This window comes from Xyrauchen texanus, chromosome 23 (genome assembly GCF_025860055.1).
Source record: "Xyrauchen texanus isolate HMW12.3.18 chromosome 23, RBS_HiC_50CHRs, whole genome shotgun sequence".
In the NCBI taxonomy this organism is placed as follows: domain Eukaryota; kingdom Metazoa; phylum Chordata; class Actinopteri; order Cypriniformes; family Catostomidae; genus Xyrauchen; species Xyrauchen texanus.
In genome coordinates, this window is record NC_068298.1 from 17,840,783 (window position 1) to 17,864,600 (window position 23,818).

The window sequence follows — 23,818 nt, forward strand, 5'->3', positions numbered from 1 at the left end:
CCGGCTCCACCTGTGAGACACAAGGGAGAAAGAAAAACAAACAACAGTAAGAGCCAGCACAAATACCGAAACAGTGACAAATGGGTTCACAACTCCAAAAAGAAATTCAGGCTTCTATATTCAATGCATATAGAAGGATGCCTAAGTTAGGATTATTTAGTTTCTCAATCAATGCTAATGTGGCAATTTGCTGTTGTTTAGCAAATGCAGACTGCCTACCTTTAGGTAAATGCATTTTATTACTTTATATATATATATATATATATATATATAAATAAATTTGCATTATTAAAAATAAATTAACTTATTTATGAACAATAATTCCTTCATATTTCTGTTGTCGCTGTTTTATGTAAGCAATAAGACACTTGAGTCTGTTTTAGCGATTTTACAATTGGTTCATATGGCACAACGCATACCTCTACAATACACTTCCTCTCATGGTTAAATGCTTTAATACTTATTGATCAATGTAACTGGTTAGGTACATAAAACATTATTTAATTGTCTGAGGAAAATCATAATTTTTTTATTTTATTTAGTTTTTTTAAAGGCAATTTATCAAGAATTGTGACCTCCCAACTTCTCTTATGCATTTAGTTCTGGACATTACCTGATAATAAAACTAAATAAAAGGCTTTAAAACACCATTCATCTTATTTTTGTCCTAATCCTCCAGTTACCACTCAGTACAGCAATCACAATTACAATTAATTGTGACACAGTCTTTAATTCTCCATCAAGTGCAGAGAGTACAGGGTGGCACCAGGAGGATATTAATAGCACCAAAACATGTTGAGGTTAAGTCTGGTAGTGAAAGGAGTCTGAACAGCAATGCAGTGAAAATAGACACACTCTGTACTGTGGCCTGGCCTATGTTAACATGACCCCACTGACAGAGGAGAAAAAAAGGACAGAAATATATTAATAATATTACAGTAAATTTTACATTGTACTATACAGTGGTTAAAAACGTATTTCACGACTTCTACCAGTTTCCCAAAGGATTTTTTTTTTTAGCAGCGGTGCTGTGCACGTTCATGAGCCTATAACGCAGATTACTTGCATGCGTCGTGGAGTAATAGCATAAAACGATTTAAGAATAATTGAAGATGTGTTATTCATATTATCCTTGTCATGTGTGTGTTTATTTACCGGTTGGGCTAATTTATTAAAATGTCTGAAAATTTATAACAATCTGAATGGTGGCTATTTTCTCTCTTTTTTTTTTTCATACAATGAATGTGAATGGTGACTGAAACTTACACTCTCCCTAACATCTCCTTTTGCGTTCCATGGAAGAAAGTTGTAAAAGTTTCATCAGGAATTATCACTTTAAGACAGCACTCACCAGTTACATTAAATTACCTTTTAATGTTGTCAAAATGCTTTGAAAGTTTTAAGATGAAATCCTGAGAGAGAACTTGCTCATATATATATATATATATTAAAGATAGATAACAATATATCTTAGTATTGTGTATTATTAAAATATAGTATTTAAATTACTATATTATTAATGCATATTTGTATAATATTTACCAAACAGACTGATTCACATGGCAGAGAAAATACCTGAAAAGGTCAGATGGGGCTTCAGAGAGATGGAGCAGTAGGTTCGCTTTACCCAGAGTAGTTCTGGTAGCATTTTACACAAAGCATTTAGCGGTTTCTGCCTTTCTTGTCAAAGGTGCTGTAATATGTGGGAGCTATTTGAAAATGCAGTGATATAAAAGGTGGAAAAACTAGATCACTTCGACATAGCGTGCTTATAGGTCAACCGTTTTTGCTTTGTTGTTAATAAACAGGAGCGACTATCGCATCACTTTCTTATCGATACGCGATAGCCTACAACACCATTCACGTGTTGAATGTTAAGTTCAGTAAATATGCAACCTACTTGTCACTTTCTGTGCATGCCGGGGATCTACACGAGAGAGAGGGATGTGGAAGAGCTGATTTACTCATGCATATTCTGAAATTACAGCTTAATCTGTATGAATTGGTTTACCAATTCTCAGCTAAATGTTTAAGTGAATAAAAGTGTGCGGGAATTCCCTGCATTATATACACACAGGTAAATATACAGTATATTCTGCAGATTTAGTGGCTAAAGCACAGGGCTGTTAATCAAAAGGTCACAGGTTAATCAGAAGGTCACAGGTTCTAACCCCACAGCCACCACCATTGTGTCCTTGAGCAAGGCACTTAACTCCAGGTTGTTCCAGGGGGATTGTCCCTGTAATAAATGCACTGTAAGTCGCTTTGGATAAAAGCGTCTGCCAAATGCATAAATGTAAATAAATGTGTAAATGACAAGTTACGGTTCATTTTGTTGTTACGTGCCATCTTGTTACTACAATAATAGACCGGTGTGCAACACTGTGTCATTTAAACGCTCTGCATATCAGAGCAACAACAGGCATGTTTGAGCACGTAATGTTAAAGTGCTTGCCTGTTACATTCTCCCTCTCTCTCCTTAACAGTTCTCTGTAACTTTTAACTGTCTTGTCTAATGATAAAAATTAAAATATAGGACGCCATATGAGGTTCGATCGTGTGAACAGCGAGCTCTGCGCACTTTGCTAGTTTGAACACTATTAATGACTAGGGTTGCAGCGGTATAATGGTTTCACGGTATACCCCGGTATGAAAATTGACGGTTATCATACCATGTCCATTTGCTTATCTACGGTATTGATAATGAACAAAACATTTTTTTTAAATGCAACTGGACAGAGAATCTCACCTGCATGTGCTGATAACTGACGAAAACTGATGTGACCAATTTCAATTCTAGTGAGACTTTTCTAGTGAGAGTTTAAAGCGTTAGGGAGGAAGTCAAGTCGAACCTCTCAAACAGTAGGCAGCCCTGACATGTAAAACAGCACAGAGGAAAAGAGCAACATTGTGCTATGCGCTAATTTTCTTTCATTATACATAATCATCTTTACAAAGTTGAAAGAATTTACATGAGTAAAATGAAACTGTTATATTTTGACAAACTGTTATAGTTTCACATGAAATAATCTTAAATGTAGAATCTATTAGACCTCATTTTATATCAACAGTGGTAGTTGTAGTTAAAGTTTCAATGCGTTTCAGCTAGTACTTATTGTTTCATAAATACTATAATTTGTTATTATTATTATTACTACTACTATTATAGACTAGACCATGATAATGTGGAGCCTTTCCTCCTGTGTAATATGTATGTTCGGTTTGAATTATATATGAAATTAGAAAACCAGGGATAATAATGGGCTCATATAAGTAAATATGCTCTTCAAATTTTAAAAGGGGGAGAGAAAACTTACTGTAGATTTGACGTCAACAACTAAAATAATGTCACTTGATGCATGTCCTTGTACTTGAAAACCATGAACAAATCTATGCAACATAAAAGGAAATGCCAATGGATACATTAAATACAGGTTACGTTTTTACTATGGTGGGTCGCCAATTGAGGTCCAATAAAAAAATCTGTTATGAAAAGAAAAACCAGTTGAGAACCACTGAGTTAAAGGTACAGACAGGAGCAGTATATGTTAATTATTAATAATCATAGGACATTACTTTAAAGCTCACACAGCTGATGTTATTTGTCATTTAGTAGTTAATTAAACATTCTATGCCAACATGTAAACTAACATGCTTTAGTTATATAACATGTTATATTAACATGCTATTTTTTTTAGCATGTTTATAATTCAGTTTATTATTATAATTCTGTTAGTTTTCTTATTTATTCCATTTCTTTTTTACACATACTTCCATAAAAAAAAAAATGTTTTCAAGTTTAAATTATAATAAAGGGTTTTTTCCAACCAAAAAAAAAATCTTTGTTTTCACTCCTTTAAATGTCATTGTAACTGCTAATAATAATTGTGCGTATACCGTGAAATTTTCTGATACTGTTATCATACCATGAAAATCTCATTCCGTTGCAACCCTATTATTGACAAACCCATGAGATTCTATTCACTGTGTCATAACTGTTATAGGAGGTCAATATGTCAAAGAATTCAAAATCCTCAGGCTCTGGAGAAATTAAAAGACACGCATGCTCAAGCTGACAGCCCAGAGAAAGGCCCAGAGCCAGTGAGCAGATTTGGTCAGAGAAATGGGGGAAATTCGGCGAGATTTAGAACATGTCAGCAATGCTGACGAAGGATCTTGCTGTAATACGTTGATCGATCACTGCCATGGAGACTAAATTCTCTGATTTGTTTACAAGAGTGGGGGGATGTCGAGAAACGGATCGACTATCTGGAGTCATCGGAGGGGATAATCTGCTAGCAAACAATGTGGATTTGGAGCATGGAGAACCATAGCCAGCGGAATAATATTGGAATCGTCTGAATTCCTGAGGCCGAAGAGGGTCAGGATATGCTGAAATTCCTTGATGGGCTCTTTCCGAATCTGCTTGACATAACAGGTCATAAAATGGACATTGAGGAAGCTCACAGGGTTCTGGCTTGGCGATCCGCTGAGGGAGACAGGCCCGATCCATTCAGGTCAAATTTCTGAGATCATAAACTGAAGGTCCCTTTGCACTGATATTCCCAGCCAAATTGAGAATGGATGCCAAGGATGGCAGTAAAACATTCACGTGCCCACATCAAGCGATGTCCTTCATAAAGTCAATAGAGATAGTAAGTTATGTTGTGGTACTCGCATTGCAGCCGAGTGGACAACTCACTGAACATTTACTTAACCGTTCGAGGAAACGGAGTGCCTTTTTAGTTTCCTTTTGTGCTGGTTCCACCTAGTGGTTGGAGTTTGTTTTGTGAAGTAACACTCCTTCGGGATAATTTGTGGATGACACGCTCCGTGTACTCAAGCCTCCTATTGGCTGGAGTTTGTTTTGTGGAGTATTTCTTGCAAGAAATTGGAGTGATTAGGCCATTTGTTGCCCTCATGTAGCAGCCGAGAGGGCAGGCTCACTGAACATTCGTTTAACTGTTCGAGGAAACGGAGTGCCTTTTTTATGTGCTGGTTCTGCCTAGCAGCTAGAGTTTGTTTTGTGGAGTAACACACCTTCAGAACAATATATACACTCTTCGGGTTTATTGCACCTAATGGCTGGAGTTTGTTTTATAGATTATCTTTTGTTGTGTAACTCTGTCTCACAAAATTTGTATAGAAACACCGGACTTGTGCAATCCGATGGCAAAGTTGTCAAGGGAGCTCTCATTAGGCATACATGGACTGTTTGTGTTTAGATGGACGGACGCCAGTTGGCGCTGCAGTGCATGCAGGTTTTTCTTTTTTCTGTTTGTTTGGTTCTGGGGGAAGTCAGGCTTTGATTGTGGCACTAATGTGGTTGTAAAGAGATTAATAGAAAGGAGGCAGCGGGAACCAGCTTGATATAAATAATATTTTAATATCAAACTGAAACAAAAATACAAACACACAAAGATGTCAGACAGCTGTCAGTAAAACTCTCTCTCTGTCACACTGCAGCTTCCAGTTGGCCTTTATCACTCTCTGAGGCTTGATTAGCCTGATTAGCAGCCGGTTCTCCGATACGCCGAAGCTTGGTCCTCAGCCACTCCTCCACCCTCTAAATGTACGACAGCCATGCCTCCCCGGATGGATCGGAGGCAGACCTCCGGCCCCTGGCAGCGGTAACTGCTCCATGTGGTTGGCGGATGTTCTCTCCGCTTCCAGGCAGCCAGGCTCCTCCGTCCTCTGGCAGATGGCCGTGTCTGCTACGTTGGGGTAGATGGTAGTGGCGAAGACTCTTACTATGGCACATCCCTCCTCCTTCCTGGGTTTCGGCACCAGTGTAAAGGGATTAATGGAAACAAGGAGGAGAGAACCGGCTTGACGATATAAATATTTTTATATCAATCTGAAACAAAAAGACAAACACACAAAGGTGCCTGACAGCTGTCTGCAAATCTCTCTCTGTGGCACTGCAGCTTTCAGTCAGCCTTTATCCTTCTCTGAGGCTTGAATAGCCTGATTAAATGCTGGGTGTGCAGAATCAAGAATCACGGCCCTGCACTCCGCCCTGCAACAGTGGTCTTTATCATTTTGTTTTTGACACACAATAAATGTTTCTCTCATATGTCAAAAAGATAATCTCTTAATTGTCTCTCTACATGTGCAATGTGAATGGGTTGGGGAACCCCATAAAAAGGAGGAAGGTTTTTTTCTCTTCTTAAGCATAAGAAATATGATAGTGTTTCTTTTCAAGAAACGAATCTTTCCCCGCAGAAAGCTGAAAAATTTGGGAAGATATGGGATGGACATTTTTTCTTTAGTGCTGGCTCAAGTAAGAACAGGGGAGTCATTACATTGATAAGCATCTTCAATTCAAATTTCTCAAATAGATTAAAGATAAATTAGGAAGAGTCATTATTGTTTAAAAGTAGAAATTCAAGGGCAAAGTCTTAATTTAGCTCATATTTATGCACCTAACATTGATGATCAGGGCTTTTTTTATAGATCTTGAAGGGATGTTGCAAGCCACTGGCACCCCTCATGGTATAATATTGGGAGGAGACTTTAATCCTTTGAAGCGTCACTGTTGCTTCACAATGATCAAGGACTGAGTTCCTTGATCACTGTGAAGCAACAGTGACGCTTCAAAGGATGTGTAAAAATTTTATCCTACAGATAATTGGAGACATTTGAACCCATCTGGCAAGGACTATAAATTTTTTAATGAGATTTGCTCTAGAATATTTTTTTTGTTTGTTTTTTATATCTAAGCCCTTATTTCATCTGTTGTTGATTGCTCAATTGGAAACATTTTAGTCTCAGATCACGCCCTGGTGTGTTTGGAGGTGTTGTCACATATGGAGAAAAGAAAATCATATAGTTGTCGCTTTAATAGATCCCCTTTTGAAAAATCCTGAATTCCAACAAATGTTAAAGGCTGAGATCAATGTTTATATGGAGACCAACTGGTCCTCACTATCCACTGTGGGTGTGGCTTGGGAGGCACTTAAGGTGGTTGTTAGGGGCCAGATTATACAGTATGCATCATTCACCAAAAAAATCCAAAGCACAAGAACTCGTGGCGCTGGAAGGGAATAGTAAAGGTGCAGAGGCAGAGCAGAAGCGCTGAATGTCTTCTGATGGCCTCAGAGAATTGACCTGATTGAAATAAAGATATAATACTATTTGATTGCGGAAGGTGTAGTTTTGGTTATTAAGGGCAAGACAGTCATACTTTGAGTTGGGGGATAAGGCAGGAAAACACTGGATAGATAAATAAAACTGTATTCTTCTACCATTCCCTCAGTGAAATCTGCTGGTTGTGAAATATTTACCTCATCCATTGATATTAATAATACTATCTTGATCTCTATAGTTCTTTGAAAATTTGTGGAACTATTATAACTTTCAAAACTGATGGCTGAGCAAAGAAATTCTCTTCATTCGGAGATAACCTTTTAGGATAATGGCAAGGTAATGAAGGCCATGCCTACAGGAAAGATGTTTTTTTTTTTTTTTAAGATCTTATGCTACAGAATTGGCTCCACTTTTGCTAGAAGTTTATACGGAATCATTAAGTCACAGTCTATGAGACACTTTATGCCCAAATGGTGTATATTCAGCACCCAACTAAAAGCCCCATACCTACTGCCTCACCAGCACCTGTGTACCACCATGCATGCAGCAGCAAAAACACACCTGATGGGCACAACCATTTGAAGCGGAAAGCAGAGCCCATGGTTCACTACGCATTTGCTTAAAAAAAGGCTCGATTGGAGACACAAAACACTGTTCCCCACCTCCCCACTACTGGTTGTCGGGAAAGGAATATTGTTCACAATTATGTTCAAAATGTTGTTTGTGTGTCTTGCACTCAAATAAATGCAATAAAAAAAAGCAATAAGTGCAGAAAAGAATACAGCACTCGTTGCAAATGCATGAGATGCTCACACATGCTCCAAAAAGATGCCTGGCGAGCCAAACGGGTATTTCAGAATGGGTGCAAAACACCATTGAACATGGTTATACGATCCAATTTGCACGTCGGCCATCCCGTTTCAACAGTCTTCCACGGTTTCACCCGTGGAAGACTGTTCTCATCTTGAAAAACGTAATAGAGATTGTGCCAAATTGTCAAGAACACAGAGTTTTTCAGCCTATAAAATACAGGCTGTATTTCTTGTTTTAAAGGCTTTTCTGTCAGAGTAGCGAGCCATCATGTCCTGGTTTGCTCAGATAACATGACAGTTGTGGCATATATAAACCAAAAGGTGGAATTCATTCCACTGTTGAGACCGATGAGTCACCTCCTCCTATGGCGCGAGCATCATCTCCTCTCCCGGAGTGCGCCATATGTCCCAGGCTGTCTGAATTACGGTGAGGGGTGATACAGGGCAAAAGGAGACTTCATCCTGAAACAGTATTGAGGATCTGGGAAATATTCGGCAAAGCAGAAATCAATCTATTTGCCTCAGTGGAGAATGCCCTCTGGTACTCAAAGTCCCAAGCCCTGCTGGGAGCAGATGCAATGGCATACAAACGGCTGGTGAAACGCAAATATGCATTTCCCCGTTATGCCCGATTCACTTTGTCATATGCAAAGTCCAAGGGGACAAGAAAATGGTTTTTATTAGTTACGCCAAAATGGCCCAACCAGCCATGGTTTCCGGAAATGATGAAGATGCTGTAAAGCTCGCCATGGGAAATACCACTGAGGAGGGATTTCCTCTCTCAAGCGCAAGGCATAATCTGGCATCCACAGCCCCCGCGGTGAAACCTGCATTTGTGGTCCCTGAACGGTGTGCACTAGATGTGCAAGAACTTAACCGTTCAGTCATGAACACCATTTTACAGGCAAGAGCACAGTCCATGAGATGCCTGTACATGCTAAAATGGAAAGTGTTCATTGATTGGTGACTCTTACATGGGGAAGACCCAGTAAACTACCCCATATATGAAATTCTAATATTTCTTCAAAAGTGATTAGAAGCAAGACTCACACCGTCAATGCTCAAAGTGTATGTGGCAACTATTTCTGCATATCACGCACATGAAACGGCACCTCTATAAGCTAGCAATATTTAATCATACAGTTCTTTCAGGAAGCAAGACTATTAAAACCACCTCGACTGGCTACAGTCCAGACTTACTGTAGGACTTAACTATAGTCCAAAAAGTTCTCGTAGGGCCACCCTTCGAGACTTTGGACATGCACGTTGATTTGTGCATCTCTGTTAAGACAGCACTAATGCTGGCTCTGGCCACCTACACTCACCTAAAGGATTATTAGGAACACCATACTAATACTGTGTTTGACCCCCTTTCGCCTTCAGAACTGCCTTGTTTGACCCCCTTTCGCCTTCAGAACTGACTTAATTCTACGTGGCATTGATTCAACAAGGTGCTGAAAGCATTCTTTAGAAATGTTGGCCCATACTGATAGGCTAGCATCTTGCAGTTGGAGATTTGTGGGATGCACATCCAGGGCACGAAGCTCCCATTCCACCACATCCCAAAGATGCTCTATTGGGTTGAGATCTGGTGACTGTGGGGGCCATTTTAGTACAGTGAACTCATTGCCATGTTCAAGAAACCAATTTGAAATGATTCGAGCTTTGTGACATGGTGCATTATCCTGCTGGAAGTAGCCATCAGAGGATGGGTACATGGTGGCCATAAAGGGATGGACATGGTCAGAAACAATGCTCAGGTAGGCCGTGGCATTTAAACGATGCCCAATTGGCACTAAGGGGCCTAAAGTGTGCCAAGAAAACATCCCCCACACCATTACACCACCACCACCAGCCTGCACAGTGGTAACAAGGCATGATGGATCCATGTTCTCATTCTGTTTACGCCAAATTCTGACTCTACTATCTTAATGTCTCAACAGAAATCGAGACTCATCAGACCAGGCAACATTTTTCCAGTCTTCAACTGTCCAATTTTGGTGAGCTCTTGCAAATTGTAACCTCTTTTTCCTATTTGTAGTGGAGATGAGTGGTACCCGGTGGGGTCTTCTGCTGTTGTAGCCCATCCGCCTCAATGTTGTGCGTGTTGTGGCTTCACAAATGCTTTGCTGCATACCTCGGTTGTAACGAGTGGTTATTTCAGGCAAAGTTGCTCTTCTATCAGCTTGAATCAGTCAGCCCATTCTCCTCTGACCTCTAGCATCAACAAGGCATTTTCGCCCACAGGACTGCCGCATACTGGATGTTTTTCCCTTTTCACACCATTCTTTGTAAACCCTAGAAATGGTTGTGCGTGAAAATCCCAGTAACTGAGCAGATTGTGAAATACTCAGACCGGCCCGTCTGGCACCAACAACCATGCCACGCTCAAAATTGTTTAAATCGCCTTTCTTTCCCATTCTGACATTCAGTTTGGAGTTCAGGAGATTGTCTTGACCAGGACCACACCCCTAAATGCATTGAAGCAACTGCCATGTGATTGGTTGATTAGATAATTGCATTAATGACAAATTGAACAAGTGTTCCTAATAATCCTTCAGGTGAGTGTATAATGGGTAGGTGACCTGCATGCAATATCAGTTGACAATTTATGCCTGGAGTTTGGCCCTGGTCTTTCAAGAGTCACTGTCAAACCCAGGAAAGGCTATGTGCCTAAGATCATAAGCACAGGTGGTTTTCACCTACTTCCTTCCATTTAATTAGGATGAGGAGCAATCATTGCATTTGTTATGTCCTGTGTGGGCCTTACACATATTCAGCATACTTACCAGTTTAGACTGTCTGAGCAGCTCTTTATATGCCATGGAGGATGCAAAAATGGAATGTCCATCTCCAAGCAAAAGCTCTCTCACTGGCTTATTAAAGCATTCTCAACTAGAGGCATGGCCTCCTCATGGGCATGGACGAATGGTATGTCCTTACAAGACATATGTTTTGCAGCAGGATGTTCCACTCAAAACACACTCACAAGGTTTTACAACCTAGACGTAACATCTCTTTCTTTACAAGTCCTCTCTGTTTAGAACACTTGCTATTCATTGGCTAAATATAATTATGACCCTCCCTTTAAGCACTGTCTCACCACCATTTACACAACCGCCTGCATGCAGGCAGTTATAATTTACCATTAAGTCACAACCACTTTCATTATATCTAAACTCGCTTCCCAACTGGGTTCAATAAGGAGTTAATTCATACTATATATGACTGTAGTTCATATTGTTGAGTGCTCCCTTCCTGGCCAACATGAGGATCATTCACTGCGGCATACTCATGTCGGTTGCTGTCCCACGAGATTGTGGCATCATGTTCCTCTCTGGGAAGTTATGTCGTGTAGTGCGGCATGATGGGATTCTGTTCCCCATATGCACTGATATGCAATGCCGAGTGTACGGAGTCATAAGAGAATGTCTCGGTTACTAACGTAACCTCTGTTCCCTGAGACAAGGAATGAGACATTGCGAATGCTAGCCGCACTACAAGACTCAAGAGTTTTTGAGGTACGAGCGATGTGCTCCTTGTTCTCAATCAGAAATTCTGAGGAAATATGTTGTTTGTGCACCTGTTTTTATAGCGGACAGTTTTGTGCCAAAACAAGCAGGGCTCAAACACTTCCTCTAATATCTTCTAATATCTCTAATATCTTCCTCTGAAGCTAATATTCAATCAGCCAGAATCAAAATTTCAGGATCAAATGTTCCTCTGATTCACAAATCATAATGGTCAGTGGTCACAATCCAAGCAGGCGATAGAGTCTGTTTAAACTGTCAGGAGATTGCTGCTGCTCGCTGGATCTGCACGATCGCGTGAGTACAACCAAAGTCTTTCTAGCAAGTCAGTCCACTGTCGGCCATGTTTGGAATGCTCTCAGTAGGTAATTTGCAGTCATGACAGTGCAGCTCCTATCTACTTGAATGGGAAAAGTCCAAAATTTCCAAAACGGTTGGTCAAGACTACAAACAAAGAACATATTTCAAATCAGCAGTAAAATCTGTCAACACTGGTATCATAAATGGTGGTTCTTTACTTCAGATTACACTAAAAAATAAAAATTTTCCCAGCGTTTATAACTAAAGCGCATGCACGTTCTTTCATTGATTAACAGGTGATGTCTGTATCTAAAAGGTGATTGGCTATTTTACCTGTAAGGCTTGACATCTTATATACATTTGTTGACCGTTGGGCGTGAGAGCCTCTTGGGTGAGGGTTCCAATTTCTCTAGAGATGCACCGATCGACTGGCCAGGTACCGGAATTAGCCGATTTTCCGCATGCTCGGCCCGGTAACCGGTCGGTCAGCCTCACATCTTACCGATTCCATGCCGGTCCGTTTTGTTGCCAGCGGCGCAGGCAATAACGTCTCAGCCGCACGTAAACATGTCATTGGCGTGTAAGATCTTCACTGTGTGAAGTAAAGAATACATAAAGTTCGAAATGTGTATAATTAAACCGTGGGGGAACCACCACAATAACTTTCGGAACAACAAACCTAATTAGACATTTAAAACACCATCACCCAGCTGAAAATGCCCATTTTAAAAAAGAAGCTAAAAAGTGAAAACGGCTAAAGCTAGCCAGAGCTCAGAGCCAGCCACAAGTCAGCAGCCTCTCCTATCATCCCTTGGAATGAGCGTAGGAAAGACCAAAGCAATTACGAGGAAAATTATGGAATTCATGGCCCTGGATGACCAGCCGTTCTCCATAGTTGAGGAAAGAGGCTTCAGAAATCTGATAAATTTCCTCGATACGGAGTAGGAGGTACTTTCCGACGTCACGTTGCCAGAGTTGTTTAATTTCGTGTCATGTAACACATGCAGCCTGTTATCTGTCAACATTTGGGCACACAAATCCAGGAGAGGGGAAGGGGGTGCTGGATGGCAGAGGCAGGCTAAATACTATAGAAATTGTGCCATTGTGATTTAACGTAATTTTTCCCACCGTGTCCGATATTAAAATCAGTGCGACACACATTGTAAAAGGCGTGGGCATTGTCGATATGGCTTCGGGATATGAAATTCAATTCTTCCATCCAGCTGTTGTTAAATGTACATGTATTTTTTGGTTTTTTCACCCACAGTAGTAAAGGTCCTCTGTGATGAAAGGTCCCACACTCATGCTCACCAGCTGAGTCTTCCTCTCCCATCTACCAGTGATGCTTGATTTAACATCCCGCATCTACTGCCTGCACAGATATCAACAGCGCAAATGGGTTGTAGGATGCCAGATTGTGGTCATAAATGATTTGTAATTTGTATGATGTGTCGATTGTGTGAGTAGGATGCGTTTCATTCAAGATCTGGCAACTGGACCACCTTGGAATAATATATTATGTGATTATTCATATAACGTGGTTTGGGCCATACAACTTACGGGAGTTTTTTTTTGGGAGAAATAACAAAACGGGAGACTCCCGGGAAAAACGTGAGTGTTGACAGGTATGCAAGCCGTTTTACAACTGATATTTGGAAATCTAACGTAAGTTGAGTGTATTGGACACTTCAGTTTTTTAGATCTTTGGAATTGTTTTGTTAGACGAGTAATAAAGAGAAAAAGGTCCATTTATAAAAATCTGTTATATAAAGCAACTCATTTGCAGTTAATTGTTATTTCTACCTCTTTCTAGTCACAGAGCACTTTATTTTGAGAGTTGTTTAAGTGAAAGAAGATCCTGTAACTTAGTGCAGTTTGGGGGAAATTGTAATGTTTAATAATTTATTTTATTATGAAAATAAATTTTAGCATTGAAGAAAGGTAGATTTTGTTTGTATATGTGGTCAATAATAGTTCTTAGAAAGAAAATCGAAATCTGTGCATCTCTAAATTTCTCCCATTCATTTTAATAGAAGTAGCCCGTCTCTGCTAAATATACTCTAGTGCAACTTCAAGGTAAGCTATATACAATTGGTTTAATTCAGTATTTTTGGAGTGAATGCAATTGCTAATGTAAACATGTTATCCATGGTTGCTGGACTACTGTTATTTCCTTCTTCCTAATATATTAATTTCTTCATGTGCAAATAAATTACAAAAATTTGATGACTAAACAGAAATCAGAAGAAACTGCAATCTACGATTTAAAATATAATATTTTTTTAGATTCTTTTAACAATTTTTTGGTGAAATTGTGTAAATATAGTGCTTAAGAGTTTATAATTTTTTGCCTATTTATGTTTGTTATTTACTATATTAAATTGTGTGATATATTGGCATTGTATCGGCCACCAAGCTTTCTGGATTTTGGCATCCATCCAGAAAAATCCCTATCTATCGACCAGATTTTCTTTTTACTCCAGTAACGCTAACTGATATTTATTTATTAATATTAAATATATTAGGGCAAATCTATTAGACTATTTTTATTACAACTTTGAAAGTTGCAGATAAACGTTCAAAAGAGTTTAGGCTATTAGATTTTTTTATAACAAATAATAGTTTTTTTTTATTATTTTTTTTTTTTTTTTTTAAATACTACCTAACCACAGTAATGAGGAGCCATCTATGGTCTTACCTGTGGTAATGGCCTTATCATTAGAAATTTCATTGTTAAACAATGGTAAACTTTTAACACTGGCTAGTACATTCATGTGAATTATGGACAAATTATTGACAAACTTATTTCTCCTATTCTAACTAGCCATGATTGCCTTCAGATTTTCTAAAGGTGACCTAAATGTGTCCTACTAAATTAATATAATCCTCATTAAAATAAAATATCCATTCAAAAACATGCAGTTAAAGTCTCTAATAACCTTTATGTGGCTAGTGACCTTGTAACACTACTAGCCAAGTTAATTTCAAACACTGATCATGACCCCATCCCTATAGTGGGTGTGCATCAAGGCTGGGTAATGGGTTATTTTGCTTTTGTTGGTATAAGTGGTAAGTGTGCTTTTTATACTGATGAAACAAAAGCAGCACTAAGAAAACACTAACTCAAACTTTTTTCCCCATTTCTTCCCTTTCACACACTCTGATGAGGCTTTATAAATATATGGATAAAAGGAATGCATTAAAATTCCAAGCCTGGTGATGATATGCAGCTTTGGAAAGGAAGGTGCATTGTGAGGAGAATTTTTAAAAAGGAGCCATCTAAATTAAGACGACAAACTGAGAATTCAGACTTGCTTTTAGAGACAGACCTGATCTCCAACCACATGACTGTGGCAGTCAGCCTCTGAGAGCTTGTCTATTACACATGGAAGGTAAAAAGAGGTATACAACAGGTAGAGCTACACACTTCCATTTCCTTGACTGGTTTCTGCATGGTTTTCTTTCACCCTCCCTGACTCTGAAGAGATGTGTGGCTCAGCTGTATGCGGCTGGCTGCATTTTCATTATGGAGAGCCAGTGTGCAATGAGTGAGAGAGCTAAAGAAAGAGAAGGAGAGAGAGGGAAAGTAGTAGTCAGCATAAGCATTTCTGTCTGCCAGCCAGTTCAAGACAAATGGCAGCAAAACGGAGCAGGACTCTAATCAATACATGGCTCTCCTGATGAAACAAGAACAATAAATCACTGGACCAGGCAGGACAGTGCATGCCCTTCACCCCCCTCTGCTCACCCCCAAGAGTCCAAGCACACCATAAACATGGTTATCATCTATGTAACTACCCCCAGCAACAGATGGTCACTGACAATTAGGGATGGTTTGTGATGGTCAGGAGGGAGATTTGAGATGGAACAGAGCTTAAGATTCCAGCTAAAGAGCATTTTCAGTCGGTCAAGGGGTTGCAACACAAATTAAGCCAGGTTGCAAAGTAAGCAGAGCTCTTTGGCACTGTAGAGATATGGGTAGAAATTTTGCCCACAGCAGTAAAGGTCCTCTGTGATGAAAGGTCCCACACTCATGCACAGGGGTACATTGCCACTACTCTACCACAAAGAGCAGCTTACACAAAATGCAAGGGACAAGGCACTGATCTGTTTTGACAAAACAATTAACTGTTTTTTAAAGCATGAGCCATGTTGTGAAAGCATAAAACAAGGATAACTGTTCATAATTGTTCAACCACTTTCCTTTATATAGTAATATATAGCTTCAAAACAGCAATTGATGACTAGGACTGTCACAATTCCAATATTTCATAGATGATTTCAGAAGCAGTGTTTCAGCTCTCAGCCTAAATTTGTTATGCATCACAAGTTGAACTCAGCAGAAAATATGGTGAAAAAGCACTATAAACCAACAGTATTTAGCACCAATATTTTTGCAATATAGCATTTTATAAAGCTCCATAAATAACTGGATTTAATGACTTGCTCATTGTTTGAAACAGTTGCTTTCCATTCAGGCTGAATCAAGATATTTTACGCAGTTTATAGTCTGCACTTTGGGGTTTGGTTTCCGGGGTTTGGTTTGTATTCTGTTTATGTAGCTCATGTACTGCCCAGACACCCAAAAACATGCTTTGCCAGCACAGCCAGAGTGATTATCAGCTAGGACACATCACATTGGAGGCAGTGGAGTGGAGCAGGACTGAGCGTCCTATGGATGACAGTATGCCTTACTACTCATACAAGGCATGGACAAGACAGGCAATGATGAGGGATACAGAGAGCCCTTGCGGAGTTAAAATCTCAGCAATACTAAAAAACAAGACTAAAACAGGCCATAAATTATTTTAAGTGAGGCACTTGGAATGAGGTAAAACAGCATACACCACCTTAAGAGTTACAATTCCTAGCTTGTAGGTAGAGACAAAAAAGATTGAGAGTAAGTCTTTAGTAGCCCAGTCTTATGTGGGATTCATGCTAGCAGGACTAAAAGCATCAGGTTTGTTTTTGAAAAAAATCAAATAACTGGAAATAAGAGGGCCTCATTGGTAGCGGAAATGCACCAACATGTTGCGCTAATCAGGCTCAGGTGTTTTTCTCCATTTCACTGCGGCACACATTCCTGAACCCCCTTCACATATGGTTCTCTCGCTTCTACACTGTCCTACCAAATAGAAGGCAAAAAATCCAAAAAGAAAATGTAAAGAGAGACCTAGAAAAAAAAAAGAAAAACATTGTACATATGTTAAAGATGGTGAAAAAACAAAGATGGCTGAAAAGAGGTACCATTGCACATCAAACATTTGCAGTGTTTCTGGGGTAAGCCACGGTTAATAACATCCACACAGCTCCATCTTCAGATCTCCTAAGGGGATTCAAAGAGGAAAATCTTTCCGAAGACAGCACCATATGCACCAAAAGAAGTTCTCTGACATCATCTTTAACAGTTGAAGAGAAATGATTTGCTATAATAATAATCTCAGCTCAAATGAAGAGCACCACAAACAAATCCTGTGAGACAGTCTGACATAAGCAATGTTTACACCAGGTATCAATATCCATCTCACGTGATTCACTAAAGGTCAGGTGAGACACATCACAGTTTACACCTGGTAGTAAAATGTGTCATTACATCACTGTGATACTGCATGATGATAAAGCACAAAAGGTTTGTTCCAATTATACCTAACATTTTAATTGAAGCACAAATGTGAGATTTTGAGCCAAATTCACCAGAGCGTAAATATAACCTGCAGCAGCACTCAATGCATCATATCATGAACAAGATGAAAGATCCATCAATGTATGACTCAAACTCACTCAGAATACTGATGATTTCCCATGCATAATTTTTATGTGGTTACAGACAAATGATAGAACACAACAAAATGAATGGGATCGTGACATTTTGTCATGCAATGCCACCGGTGTGAATGTTTTCAATTAATTCTAACAAATGTGGTTTCAATAATCAGATCTCTAAATGTTTTGGACTCCTGTTTTCACCCGTATTTAGTGCTGCTAACCACTGTAGATGGATCTGACTGAAGCAAATAAACCAACATTTGATGATCTATTGTTCAGAGAATATCTGTAAAACAATCCACCAAAAATTCAACAGTGCTCAGCACATTCAAGCACAAAGCAACAACTGCAACCGCCTCTTGCATTTCTTCTTGATATACCTCACCTGAAGAAACAAGAAGCAGGCTCAAGAACGTTTTCAGCACAGAAAGGCTCAAGAAATATTTTCCCCTATTTGCAAGAGATTCTAGCTTCAATGCTATCACATTTCTTGTGGAACTCCCACCAAAGACACAACAGGCTAAAAGCTTCAAGGACAGAGTTCATCAAATGCAGCTAAAAGATTTTGCATTCTTGTCTGAGCATTACAACTAATGGCATTTTCCTGTAACAGGCCCCAATGCAGCTCTCACAAATCCATCTTTAATGAGTTTCTCAAGAATGTAAATTTAGCAGCATGCCAAAACACAGAGAGATTGGTGACGCTGAGGACTCTTGCCCGTATAGCACAAGCAGACCTTGACTTTCCAGTTAAGAGAATATGTCCCGATAACATGGATGATGAAACTTAAGAGGAACTGAAAAGAGACTGTAATAACAGAACTGTCTGCATCCGTGACAATAGGCACGGTGGCCACACAAACCTTATTCATGAGCCGTACAAAAAGTTGTTGAAGTAAACACCAGTGCAGGGCAAGGGAATATGCTGACACAACCCCTGGCAAGAATTATGGAATCACCACACTTAGAGGATGTTCACCCAGATTTTTAACTTCGTAGTAAATAAATAAGTAAATCACAGATAAGACACAAAACAAACTTAGTTTAATAGCTGAACATTCTGGCTTCGTGAAACTTCCCGCAGACAAATAAAAACTTTTATTTTAATTAATGGCATATTTTTTCCAGATCAAGTCATGTCAAGATCATTATTGAAGTTCATGCCTCAAAGGATTCAGGCCCTCATAAAAGCCAGAAGAGGAACACCAAATTACTAATTGTGATTTTTTTTGTTGACAGTTCCATAATTTTTTCCTCAACATTGAGTGAATCCATAATTTTTCACCTACTTGATCTGGAAAAAAAATATGCCATTAATTAAAGTTATGTATTTTAATTAGTTTGAGGGATGTTTCACAAAGTCAGAATGTTCAGCTATCAAACAAAATTTGTTTGTGTCATATCTATAATCAGTTTATTTTCTATTAAGTAAAGAAGCAGGGTGTGGTGATTCCACAATTGTTGCTAGGGGTAGTATTAAACTCTATATAAACCTCTGATGCATGCATTATTAAATCACAAAAGAGAAAATACATATATTTGCATTTTAGAAGAAGAGATTCAATCCCAAAGTTTATTTTATTTTTTTTTTTTTTTTTAAGTAGAAGAAAACCTAGAGAAAGTTACACATCTGACCATTACAATAATACAAAGACAATGGAAAAGGTTAAGAGATTTGCTTGGTGCGTCACCAATTTTGTCACCAAACTGAATGCGGTCATATTTAAAAACACAATGGCATATAAAGAGAACAATCAAACTGAATTATGGGCAATGCTCATGGTGGTTGGGATGTAACTGCACACCCTGAATTATTAAAAATGGCTTTTACAAATCTGTCAAGGACACTGTGCCTCAGAGGGCTAATATTACAAAAAGACCTGTGGAAAATATCAGACCACACTATCATTACATTGTTCTATTTCTGCTGGTATCTATACTGCTCTCACTGCCAGTAGTAGGATCAAGCCTTATAGATATTTTTTTCTATTTTTCTTCAAATGTGTTCTGGTGAAGAAAGTCATACACATTTGGGATATCATGAGGGTGAGTAAATAATGAGAGAATTAAAATTTTTGGGTGAACTATCCCTTTAATGTGGGGTTTAAGGTCTTTGCTCTTTTGGTCAGTGGTGGAGTTGTGTAGCTTACTTGTGTAATCAGATTTCTCCCCATTTGTATTTGAATTACATTAGTACAGTAGCTCTCTCCACACCCACATTCAAAAAGAAAAATGCAGTCATCACTTACTCAGCCTCATGTTGTGCATACCTGTGCAACTTTCTTCCGTGGAACACAAAAGGAGATGTACATTTTAATTGTATGTATAAATTTTTTTTTAAAAAGCAGCAGTTTTTACATTGTTTAAAATTTCTCCTTTTGTTCAATGGAAGAGTCATTCGCGTTCTAGTAAATTATGATATTAAATTATGTATTTTTAAATTTTCATGGATAATATGGTATGCTTTGTCAAACTGAAATGTAAATTCCCTCAGTTAGGGTAATATGACATTATTCTTTCTATTGTTATGTCTTGGTCAATGAACAAAACACAGCCTTGCTTGCTTAATATTTTTTGGGATAAACCAGTCCTCGGTCTGTCATTCAGCCCTTGATTCTTGTCAATCTTTTCTGATTTGAAATCCCTTTTTTTTGCAGTTATACGAGGAGGCTTGGGCAGTCACCTCGCTCAGTGGCATTGACACCAGGTTCCTCTTTTATGCAGAGCTGCTTTACTACCTTTTTTTTCTATTTATGCTGTAGTTCACCAATAACATTTTGGTGATATAAGGCTTGATCCTACTACTGGCAGTGAGAGCAGTATAGATACCAGCAGAAATAGAACAATGTAATGATAGTGTGGTCTGATATTTTCCACAGGTCTTTTTGTAATATTAGCCCTCTGAGGCACAGTGCCCTTGACAGATTTGTAAAAGCCATTTTTAATAATTCAGGGTGTGCAGTTACATCCCAACCACCATGAGCATTGCCCATAATTCAGTTTGATTGTTCTCTTTATATGCCATTGTGTTTTTAAATATGACCGAATTCAGTAGGTCCTTAAAATGCAAGTGAATGAAGATTTAACTTTTGAAGCTCCAAAAATCAGACAGTCAGCATAAACTTCACCAATACAACTCCAGCTGTTAAATTAATGTCTTCTAAAACGATACTATCGCTTTTTGTGTGAAAAAGATAAATATTGAAATTCTTTTAACTCTAAATCATGCTTCCGTTCTGCAGCGGTATGCATGTGTGACGTAATCGCATTTTCATTTGAAACACACGAGAACTGACGCACGTGAGTCACAGCCGGAAGAGCAGTGCTGTTTACAAGTGAGGAGGACAGCTGTACAGAAGTTTCGTTAGTTTTGGTTTAGATCTGTATTTATCTGTTTCTTTACTCACAATAGTGAGTTTGTGTGCGTATCCTGGTTGTCTCGAGAGGAGAACGTGAGATCGGTATCATGGCAATGCGAATACATCACACGAGACCGCTTGGACTCCAGCCTCTTGTGAAGCTTACCCTCATGTTGGATTATAGTTTAAAAGTACTTAAATATTTATATTTTCACTTTTATCATATTGCTTTAGAAGACATTAATTTAACAACTGGGATACATACACATCTGGGATATCATGAGGGTGGGTAAATAATGAGAGAATTTTGTTTTTGGGGAGAACTATCCCTCTGTTCTTCAAGTGTTGCTCCCTCACTGCACTGATGCTCTGCAATTTTGTAGTAAGAACAGAATTACGCACAGGCTTTATCACGTGCCCAAATAAAGTTCCCACCAAAAAGGTTGCGACGGCAATGAAGGGCATTAGGAAATTAATTATTGGATTCAAGTACAACACGTAAAGGGCTTAGCTTGCAAGACCGGGCGGTATTATTTGATTAGCACTGTCTGGAATGCAGCTCAACTTTTAAAACTGTCAGGAAACATCTGAAAGGGCTGCCTAAACCGACACAGCAGAGCGTTCAGATGTGTCACAGAGTGTCTCAAAACCTACTGTGCTGTCTATGTAGGCAGTTCACTACGTTTTGAGAGTCGTTTACTACACAGAAATGAGTTTAGAGCTGTTTAGCGCCTTCACGCCAATGTTTTGAATCGTGACCGCGTGCTTCATTCACACGTCTCACTTGGCAACAGCTGGTCCATGTTACCAGGAAGTTCAATGCATACCTCAGTAATCACCGCTTCTAGTGGTGTTGAGAAAGACTTTAGGTTAGCCAGAGCATGCTTTTCTTGTGTGATGGCTCTCTAGTTTTTAAGTACCAGCTTCACATATGCACCATTAAAATGTGTTATCGATTAAGCTTGATCACTAGTAACATACTCAGTAAGACAAATTGCAAAGCTATTAGACAGGCGGCACAAGACGTCTTCAGCCACTGACGGTCGTTATTAGCTGCATTTGAAGTAACATGTAAGTGCAAGGCGGTGAGACGGACAAGTAGTGCCGTGCCATGCCATACATACCAATCGGTTCAGCCTCCTCCGTAACATATTTCTTCTGTCTTCTTTGGTACCTGAAGACACTCGAGCAGCGGTTGCTTTTGTTACAGCCAACTACAGGCTAGTTGAGCTTGAGGATGAGTAACTTTGCATGTATGACGGCAAAATGCGTCCCATTTAGCTATCTACTTTCTAACCTGTTTTCCCGAGCTATATGCAGTGCGGCGGTGGAGCTACATCGTTTCCATTTTAATTGTATGCTGTCCTCTCCAACCATTCGCATTCTCCTTTTTGAATACTTTCCGCGTTGCAGCGCGCGGTGCTAGTAGCGGGAGCTCCCTGAGCGCGAGGATGATAGAGTCAACGGCATCCTGTACTCTGTGTGCCCTGTTGCTGAGCTTCCGAATAAGACAGGCTTCACCGCATACGCCTCTCCGCGGTTAACGGACTGCACAAGACTAGAGATTGACAAGGGGGGTGAGGGGGAGTGATGGCTATCTATTGAAGGTGCGGATTTCCACTCGTGTGCCGCCGCCCCCTCCTCTCTTTCAGAATTATATCAAACACATTTTTCTCTCATCACGCAAGCACACTACGCCATCAAGCCCCGCCCCTCAGTACCGTCATGACGCAAGGTTTCTGGGAAATGTAGTTGTAGTTATGGAACTGTATCTCTTGCTCATTTTAAAGCTATAGTATATATATGTTTCTTTCTACTGGTTGTTGTTTATTCAATACTACAACATGTGAACTATTATCTATTGGTGATATATACTGGTGTTGTCTCTTGATGACACATGAGTGTTTTAAGAAAGTTTCAATATAGTGACCAATATGCCAATATTAGCTTCATAATAGGCTTCAGTAATTAACATTTCATGTATTGATCAGTGTAGGCTATATAATGGGACCCTTAAACTAACAAACTAAATCAGAAGGGGTCATGACATGCATTTTTTATTATTTTATTGTCCAAATTTCAGACACACTGCTTTCCTAAGCATGTACCTGCACAGTTTAGGTGTGTGTATTTGATCGTGTCTTATTAAATCAAATGTAATGCAATCACAAAAACATGGCAACAAAGAAAAAAATGAAATGACCCCGTTCAAAAGTCTGCATACCCTCAGTTCTTAATACTGTGTATTGCACCCTTTAACATCAATGAGAGCATGCAGTCTTTTGTAATAGTTGTCTATGAGGTGGTATAGCTGCCCATTCATCAAAGTCTTTGGTCATCTTGCATGAACCGCACTTTTGTGATCTCCCCAGTGTGGCTCGATGATATTAAGGTCAGGAGAATGTGATGGCCACTCCAGAACCTTCACCTTTTTCTGCTGTAACCACTGGAGGGTCAACTTGGCCTTGTGCTATGGTCATTGTTGTGTTGGAAAGTCCAAGAGCGTCCCATGCGCAGCTTTCGTGCAAAAGAATGCACATTGTCTGCCAGTATTTTCTGATAACATGCTGCATTCATCTTGACATCTATTTTCACAAGATTCCCCATTCCTTTAGAGCTCACACACCACCAAAACATCAGTGAGCCACCACCATGCTTCACAGTGGGGATAGAATTATTTTCACTATAGGCCTTGTTGACCCCTCTCCAAACATAGTGCTTATGGTTGTGAACATAAAGCTCCATTTATTTCTTGTCACTCCAAATTACATTGTGCCAGATGCTGTGAGGTGTGTCAAGGTGTTGTGTATATTGTAACCAGGCTTTTTTTGTGGCATTGGCACAGTAAAGGCTTCTCTCTGGCAAATCGACCATGCAGCACATTTTTGTTCAAGTATCGTTGTATTGTGCTCCTTGAAACAACCACGCCGTCTTTTTCCAGAGTAGCCTGTATTGCCTGTTT

The 23,818-nt window shown here is 39.3% G+C and overlaps 1 protein-coding gene across 4 annotated transcripts in view; it reads right to left on the reverse strand.

Annotated features, from left to right (window-relative positions):
* LOC127663098 (phospholipid-transporting ATPase IG-like) overlaps nucleotides 1-22,501 on the reverse strand; it is a 91,251-nt gene extending 68,750 nt beyond the window's left edge. For all 4 annotated transcript variants that reach the window (XM_052154530.1, XM_052154529.1, XM_052154527.1 and 1 more), the window contains exon 1: nucleotides 21,981-22,501. In XM_052154530.1, coding sequence (XP_052010490.1) covers nucleotides 21,981-22,007 — 27 coding nt within the window. In that variant the 5' untranslated portion in view covers nucleotides 22,008-22,501. The remainder of the gene's footprint in view (nucleotides 1-21,980) is intronic.
* Between the last annotated feature and the right edge of the window lie 1,317 nt (nucleotides 22,502-23,818).